We start from the raw sequence: 8,831 nt of genomic DNA on the forward strand, positions 1-8,831 counted from the left end.
CACGCACGAAGGCGATCGCTTTGTAAAGCCTACTCTCACCCTAATCCTCCTTCATCCACCCTAATCCTCCTTAATTAATACAGCTTAATCCATCTAATTCAGCCTAATCCCTCTTAATCCAATCACTATTATCAATAATTAAATTGCTAATCATTTAACATCTCTTATATACGGCTGGACATGCTTTGGTTCGTTTCTGGCCTTCCTTGGATCGTGTGATATGTTCTGTACCTCGCAACATGGCCTTGGAAAATGGAGATCAATGCATTTGCCTTAAAAATTACGTTTTCCAGCATAGAAACACATCAGGTTCCCACCTCGAAGCCCAGCTGAGCACACGCTTTTCATGCAAGCGACAAGCGCTAGAGAAGCCTGTTGTAATCAAAACAAACCCTGATTTATAAATCAGCTGCCCACATTTGAACTGTGCTGCTGCTAAAGCTTAATAAAAACAAAAAGCGCAGCAGCCCGCTTGCCGATGCTGCGGAAACACGGCGGGCTACGAAGACCGGATTGTGCCGCGGCACCCACCTGCACTGCAGCGCCCCTAGCGGCAGCCGCTGGCATTCATTGCATTTGGTGCCACCCGGGAGGCCGCGGACGGCACACTAGCCAGTATATTCTAGGCACTATACTGTAATTCTAGGGCGTGGGTGTGAATCACGGTGTAGCCATGATGCGGACATCTATCGCTAGAGATTATAAAATGTGTCCACAAAATGCATAAATCAACTTAAAACAGAAAATAAAAGCTTTGTGAAACTTGAGAAAAGTTAGAGAAGTAGTACGCGTGAAATTTTTAAAAATTATTTTTGGGCAAGAACATGGGATTACTGTACTGTAGCGCTACCTACAAGTAGACTACACATGCCGGCCTGTTATTCCCGCGTCAAACAGTCAAACCGTTAAGCCGGTGCTGTCGCTCCGACCGTACTAAACCCTAATGCTCAGTGCTGTGATTCGGAAACCATGCCGTTCGAGATGACTTCTTGCTACGCACCTTGGTTCAACCTAACTCAGTCCGCGACATCCTCACCAGCCATACGATGATGCAGGAGGTAGTTCGAACGATTCCGCAATGGTTGACGCTTGGCACCTCGTTCGGTGTGGTAAATACACTCACGCTAAAAGCGAGATTGTTTTAGACTGCGAGAACGTCGTGATTGGTCGCAATGTTGAGCCGAAGTATCGTCTAGACAGCGTGAACATCAGTCGTCAGCACGCTTGCTTGAGATACAGCAGTGGTGGACAATGGGAAATCACTGATCTTCGCAGCCACAACGGCGTGTTTGTCAACGGTGCAAGGATACAGGCATCACACCGCGTTGCTCTTTCCGAAGGCGATGTCATCGGTTTCGGAAAGGCTGTGCCGAGTGGTGATGATGTGTTCGTGTTTGCATTGGAGAAGAAATGTGTGGGTGTCGCCGTCAAGAACGAATTGCCTGATTCACCAACGAGTGCGTCGCCTGCATCCGACGTCGTGTTGTTGAGCGATGATGACGATATCGTCGTCACGAAAGTACACTGTGCGAAAAGACGACTTACTATTTCAACAAGTTCGAACAGTGCAGCTGCTACGCACTGTTCGTCGCCCTCAGCCCTTGATGCCGCTCCGCAACATGTCGCACCCGAAAAGAAACCCTTTGATGGGCGCGACAGACTTTGTTATGGTGGTTCAGCAGTTTCCACCGGTCCGGCTATTGGTACCGCTCACACCGATGTTCCGCTTTCGGCTGACACGACGCGCTTCAGCATCAGTCCTCAACAGCAAGTGTTAAGTACCACAGTCGCGATTGTTCCCAAGGCAGAGCCGTTTGACGCTGTGGGGAGAGTGAAAATTGAACGGGACTGTGAATCCACTGATTCTCGATCGACGTCTAGCCGCGACACATCCAATAGCAGGCCATCACTGCCAGTGGGCTTGACCTTCACACCTGCTGCTAGCAACAGAAGCTCAATTAAAGTGTCCTCTCCAGCACTTCTTCCTCATACACCTGGCACTTACATTAAACAGGAGGTACCAGGACACATTGCTGACATTGGAGTTGTTCCCATACGTGAACCGTCAGATGTGCCAAGTTATATCAAGCAAGAACCAGATTGCTTAACTGGAGAGCAAGCACAGAATGTAGAGAAAGCAGTGGTGACACCTGCTCACCAAAGTGAGTGTCTCGGTGATTTACCCTTGCACAGCATCGTTGGGAGTAGCTCCAGAAGGACAGATTGTTCAAGTACTGTGTCAAGAAAAGTCAAAGTAAACTCATGCAACAGCACATCTTTATCTTGTCCCTCTGAGCAAAAAGCAGAATGTGATACTTTATACCGAAGTGATCTTGATGTGTGTGCTACTGCAAAGAAAAATGTAGCTGCTCCTGTTCATTCATTAGGAGCACCAAAAACAGATGTCAGTAGCACTACTGTGAAAGAGGAACCTGTTTTGTCTGACTGCAGTAGCAACAACATAGTGCAAAGCATAGTTAAAAGCAATGTCCCAGCAGATCTGTCTATCTCTTCTATAGGTTTTGGAAAAACTGTGCGAAGTGGTCTTACACCGAGTGGCCTAAAAGCCACTGATGCTGAGCAGTGCAGTACATTTTCTCTACATGAAAACAAGAATGGTGAGAAGTGTGCAGGCTCGAAGTATGTTCCATGTCAGGAAAGATCATATTCACCGACAGCTTGCAGCAAGAATGTCAGCAATTTGCCTAACCCACCACGCTGTTTCAATTTGTCCCTGTTGGTTAAGCCATGCTCTGTTGTTCTTCAGAGATTGGAATCCAGCACTCTTGCTTCCTTAAGTGGACAGCAGCTCACTGAAGGTGGTTTGGTCACACAAGGTGATCACAATCATGTTGAAGCAGGACTTGTAGAAAACACTCGGAACACAACTAATGAAGACAGTTGTCATGGTATATCTTTTTCTCAGGATGATGTAATAATAATTCTTTCAGATTCAGATGATGATTGTAATGGGGGAATCGATTTTGAGATCAAGAAAGAACCTGAGGAAGCGGAAGATATCATTAGCAATGATGCTGATGTTGAGGCTGGCATTCCGTGGATAAATAGTTGCCTGAATGATGGTACTGAAGAGAGGAAAACTGTGCCAGTGTGTTCAGTAACTCAAGACAAGGAGCTTGAAAAAAGACTTGTTTGGAATGAGTCAGAGCCAGAGCAGACTACCTCAACTGAGCAGGAGCAACCAGAAAATGATTTCTTCCCAGCATTGTCACAAGACTTCTCTGATAGTGAGGCTCTTCCAGCAAAAATAAAGAGAACAAGCACTCCTGCACGTGCAATTTTGTTGTCATCCGCCCACCATCTTGCTTGTTTGAAAGGCAAAGTGAACCGAAGCCCCAAGAAAAAGTCATGCCTGAAAGAGAAGCTGATGAAATCTATGAAACACAGGATACCAATGGCTGGAGGTGGATCAGCAGTCCAAAAGAAAGATGGTGAAGGGTTGCTTAAATCCAGCTCTGCTGCTGAATGTGAAGGTGGCTTAAAGAAGTCCCATTACAAGGTTAGGTTCCAGTCCCGTTCAGCTTGTCTACTAAGTACAGAAGAGCCATCTAAGCCTTCTGCAAGCACATCAAAAAGCAAGCCAGGCAAAATAGTTAAACCTTTGAATGACATGCAAACGGTGCAGAACAGAGTTGAATCTGCCAAGCCACTTGACATTTCTGCTGAAAGAACAAAGCAAGTGAGTCCATCTCTATATAGTGCGCAGCTGTTTCCGGAGAAGGGAAAAGCTCCCAGGGTGAGTGATGTTTCTGCTGAAACAACGAGCCAGTTGCGTCCATCTTGGAATGCTATGGAAATACGTCCGCAGCTAGATGTTCCACTGTCAAATTCTGTTTCGACTGAAATTACAAATCGATTGAGTTCTTCCCTGAAAGAATGTGCCCTCGTTCCCCAGGTCAACAATTTTACAAGAACTGACTCATCAGAACAGGGAAAACCGTGCTTTTCTGTTCCAAGGTTCAAAAAAGCTGTCCGAATTTCTAGATTGGCAACGGGCTCACCAGTGCCCGCTGCTACTTCAGGTGACCCCACTGTAGTTGAACAAAGGCCTTCAGCTCTGCCGCTAATTCCAGTGCCTATGGATCCGTTGCCTGAACCTATGGACATTGATGTATCTGAAAGGAGGTCACGTGTACACTTTCACATAGAAGAACCAAGTAGCAAAACCGATGAGCAGAGGGCTGAATTTGCACTACGTGTTAGGGCATCATTGAAGAAGAAAAAGTTTGAACATAGTCAGAAGAGTAAGATAAACTTGGGAGTCTTCATCTCTTACATTCTCAACTGGAAAGTTCATTGGCTAAAGGAGCAGCTGCAGTCGGCAATGCTTCCTCCTCTACTGGACATGGACAAGTTTCGAAGTAAACGCTTCATGTACAGTAGTCTGGAAGAATACAAGTTCGTGAACTACCACTTCTTGTGCCTCGAAGTGTGGCAGACTGTCTTCCGCAGCTGGCGAGAACATTTTGCACGCACCACACGCATGACATTCAGTTCTGCTGTTGTACGCCACACATGCCCTCCTGGTGACACCATGATCTTAACTTGTGTTGTTTTAGTGACATCAGAGCAGATGCACAAATCTTTGTATCCATTTGAAGGTCACCTTGTCCGCCTGGATCTGCGCATTCGAGATCAGGCAAAAGCTGCACTGCCAGCATTTGGATTTGTAACTCAACACAAGTTTCTGAGGGACCCTCGTGTGCGTAATAGCGCCATCCCAGACTTGTTGCAAAGTGTGTACACTGATGGGTGTATTCCTGTTACGTTGCAGATTCAAGTAAAAACAAGACCTGTGACTCTAGACTTTGGTAAAGTTCAGCGCTTGTCTGTAGTGGCCAAGATCACTCCGGCTTTGCGGCAAATGGAAGCTGTGTTAGAGCTTGAAAAATCTGCATTTGCCAAATGTATTGTCAGGCCTAATGTTAGCCATTTTTGGTGCCAGAAAGGTGTGCCCATGAGCTCTAGGTTCAGAGAAAACTTCAATGATGAACAAAAGAAAGTAATCAGTTCTACTGTTGCTGCTATGAGAGAGCGTGGTGGAGAACCTAGAATTATCATCCTGCATGGCCCACCTGGCACAGGCAAGACTCACACAGTGGTTGGCGCGGTGACAGAGATCCTTCAGCACAACAGCAAACAGACTGTGCTGATTGTGGCACCGTCCAATGCTGCAGTTGATGAGATTGGTCGTCGGCTTTTGGCTCACAGGCAGTGGCAGTACAGACAGAAAGTGCCTGCAGAACAGGTTTTGAAGGTAGTCCGAATTGGCCAAAACAGCATGGTCCATGCAGAGGTTCGTGGGATATGTCTTGATGAGCTGTTGCAAAAGAACATTCAGAAGGATGAGATTGAACGGTGCAAAGAGTATGACCAGACCATTTGTGCTTTAGAGATTGAGGTTAAACGGTGCACTGACAAAAAGTGTCAGCTTGAAAAGTCTGCATGTCAGGATGTCAGAGCATTTAGACGTCTTGAGTTTCAGATAACACATTTGCGGTCTCAGATCCAGCAGGCTAAAGAGAAGAAAAAGCTCATAACTGACAGCCATTCCCGGCAGTTTCGTAATGTTAATGACAAGAAACTTGTAATCCTTCGCAATGCACATGTCATCCTTTCCACTCTAAACAGCTGCCGTAGTCGTCTTATGGAAGAGGCTTTTGGCTGCAACAGTTCTCATAACTTTTCATGTGTTCTTCTTGATGAAGCAACTCAGTGCACCGAAGTGGAAGCGCTCCTCGGCTTGCAGTACCGAACCAGCAGGCTGATTCTTGTTGGTGATCCCATGCAGCTCCCTGCCACAGTTGTGTCGCAAGATGCTGTCGATCGTGGATTCCAGGAGTCACTCTTTGAGCGCTTTTACAACTACCTAAAGCAAGAAGTTGACTCCAAGCCCATCTTCACACTAAGTGAGCAGAGACGGATGCATTCAGAGATTTGTCAGTTCCCATCAAACTACTTTTATGATGGGAAGCTTCGACCAGTTCTTGGGCTGGACGCCAAATATGCATCATTTCCATTGACTCCATACCTTGTGTTCAATATTAAGGACAGCCCTGAGGTTATCGAGGCCACTAGTACATCATGGTTGAATCGTGGTGAAGCTGCCTTCGTTGCCCATCTTTGCCTTGCTATTTCCCAGCATGTTGTGAATGTGTCTCTCGGTATTATCACACCCTACCAGGCACAGAAGAGTGCTATCATCCAACAGCTTCAAGAGAGTTTCGCACCAGGGGCAGCAACTTTTGATGTTAATACTGTGGATGGCTTTCAAGGCCAGGAGAGGGATGTCATTGTATTGTCATGTGTGCGTGCCCACAACCCAAGAGGCAACATTGGTTTTGTTGCTGATGCCCGGAGGCTGAATGTTGCCATCACAAGAGCCAGGAAAGCTCTGTATATCTGTGGACATCTTGACTCCCTTAAGGACAGTGAGGAGTGGAATGCATTGATTTCCGATGCTTATGATCGTTCCAAAGTGATGGACATCTCTGCAGAATGTTCTTCTGATCATCTTGCGGACAAAATCAAGAAGCACCGTGTAACAGGACCATGATGAAATTGAGGGCATCATATGTATGCTTTTGTTTATACATATCTTGGATGTGCACACGTGTTGTAGTAAGTGAATGTAAATGGCCAAATTTTGTGTTTTTCTTATGTAGGCCAACTAGGGCTTTCAAAGATTGTATATGCAGGTTTCATTTCAATTTTAGTGGTTTGTTTTGTTATGGTTGATTTTGTTTCATAGCATCTGGCATTTTGATTAGCATATGCTGTGTCTCTTCATAATTGTGTCATTGTCCTTCTGTTTAACTGAGTGTTGCATTCACTGAAGACGATGGAATAAGAATTCAAGCCATGCCTCAGAATACAAAATGACTACATTGTTAGTTTTTGTGGTATTGCTGTCACTCTTTTTTCAACCTGGAATGCACAGTTTGCTATATTTGTACGTTAATGCACCTGTAAATGAAAGTTGTTAATAGTCACTTTTGATATGGCCACAGTTATTTGTTCTGTTGGAACTCTTTTATGCCAAAGCTTTTGACATATGCTGATGACAGTCAACTTCAGTCACCACGTTCACATGGAGAGTAAACTTTGTGGTGTAGTAGGGGTTGCAAGCTGATGTTACACTGTGGCTTCCAGAACTACATGCTTTTCTTGTGGCTTTACTTCATTACATTAATGAAGCTTCATTTCTGATGCATCTGAGTGTCATTCATTTTACTGTCTGGTTTTGAAATGCACACCCTTATAACGTTGAGTACGTTTTGGTTAAAAAAGCACCAAAAAAGCACCAATGAAAGTGTGCAGAATGTTCCTGTGAAATTGTATTTAAAGGCACACTAAAGAGCTAAACTAAATTTAGATTGGTTATGTATTCTTCAAAACATTAGTCTTTCATTCATTAGGTGGAAAAAGGTTAGTTATTACTAGAGAAAGTAAAACCCAAATAATTCTGTGGCAGAACTACAGCGCCGGTATACCAGTTTGACTTCACAAACGTTGAGGTGTGTTCTCATATTGGGACCGTTTTGGTGCAGGAAAAGTCCTCAAAACTTGCTAGATTGATCCTTTGCTTCTTTTAGAGTGCAGTATAAGTCACTCTTTACAAATAAACACTAAACTGGGTCATGTAAATACTGTCGAAATTCACAGCGTTGTGGAAAACTAGTTTGAGAGCTGTGCTGCCATCTATCCTGCATTTTTGCATTTTTTCTGACTTAACAACTCTCCTCTCAAAAGCAATTGTCTAACTATTTCAGAAATATAAGTGACTAATATGGGTTAACTTAAATGTTTCTCTTTAGTGTCCCATTAAAGGGGCCCTAAACTTCCTTCTTTTTTGCTTGTAACGGGTTTTGTGCCTCCTAGGAATTTATTACCGAAACAATTTCCGAAAAGACCCAGTAAGAGGCTTAAATGTTATGCGAGCCATATTTACCTTTCTCATTTCCCCTCAATCTCATTGGTTCTGACTAAGTGATGTGGTGCCTATGGTGGCGCTCAGCCCATATATATTGGTCATCCAATTTGCGGTTTGTAATGCCTAATGCCTGTGTGGGACCTGCTTTCAGTCGTGTATACATCGGTAGTGTGCATAACAGCTCAGCAGTGGATCCCACTTTTGTTGCCAGATTGCACATTTTGTACTAGTGCTGCTGGAGTAGCCAGTGGCAACCCCACCTCTTAACATTGCGTAGTATTCCTGCTACTGACCCCAGGAAACAGTGGTCACGTTTGGTACCTTTCATGGAAATTTTTTGACTGCTGCTACATGAGAATGGCAGTGAAGTGGTGATGGGAGAGCGATAGCATCTACAACATTTTCTGTCGGCATGGAAGGTTTCTGCCAGCCACTGCTGCTACATGCGAACTGCACCTCCCAGGCGCCTACCTTCAATGGATGCGTGAGTAACATGAACCTATGGCCTGCCTTGGCAGCTGTCGGCCAATAGGAGCTGTCTATGGGAATCTTGCAATATGACGATATATGCAAGGTGCCGGCAGCTTTGAAACGGGTGGAGAGAAGCCTCTGTCTGAAAAAAAGGGGGCTTGAACTAAAGGTGACTTTTCATTCTCCTTGTCAGCTCCACAAATCGCACACGACTGCATAATTTGGCTGGGATGGTCACAGCTGTACATGTTATCCACAGTGTGCTTTCTCATCAAGCCTGAGGGGTGGTTTGGGCAAAAGCGCTCTAAATTCACACTTACAATTTGAGGCATTGTTTTGGATTTTGGTGTGTGAAATATTCTATGCAGGCACCAGAGTTTTTTGGAGTATAAGCATATACAGTGGA

General features: G+C 44.9%; 1 protein-coding gene across 1 annotated transcript; it reads left to right on the forward strand.

The window, feature by feature from the left end:
* Positions 1-868: 868 nt before the first annotated feature.
* LOC135919007 (uncharacterized) lies at positions 869-7,234 on the forward strand. The gene has a single exon (XM_065452751.1). It carries the CDS (start codon positions 1,079-1,081, stop codon positions 6,575-6,577), a length of 5,499 nt encoding a protein of 1,832 aa, XP_065308823.1. The 5' UTR covers positions 869-1,078; the 3' UTR covers positions 6,578-7,234.
* The last annotated feature ends 1,597 nt before the right edge of the window (positions 7,235-8,831 follow it).

This window comes from Dermacentor albipictus, chromosome 3 (genome assembly GCF_038994185.2).
Source record: "Dermacentor albipictus isolate Rhodes 1998 colony chromosome 3, USDA_Dalb.pri_finalv2, whole genome shotgun sequence".
In the NCBI taxonomy this organism is placed as follows: domain Eukaryota; kingdom Metazoa; phylum Arthropoda; class Arachnida; order Ixodida; family Ixodidae; genus Dermacentor; species Dermacentor albipictus.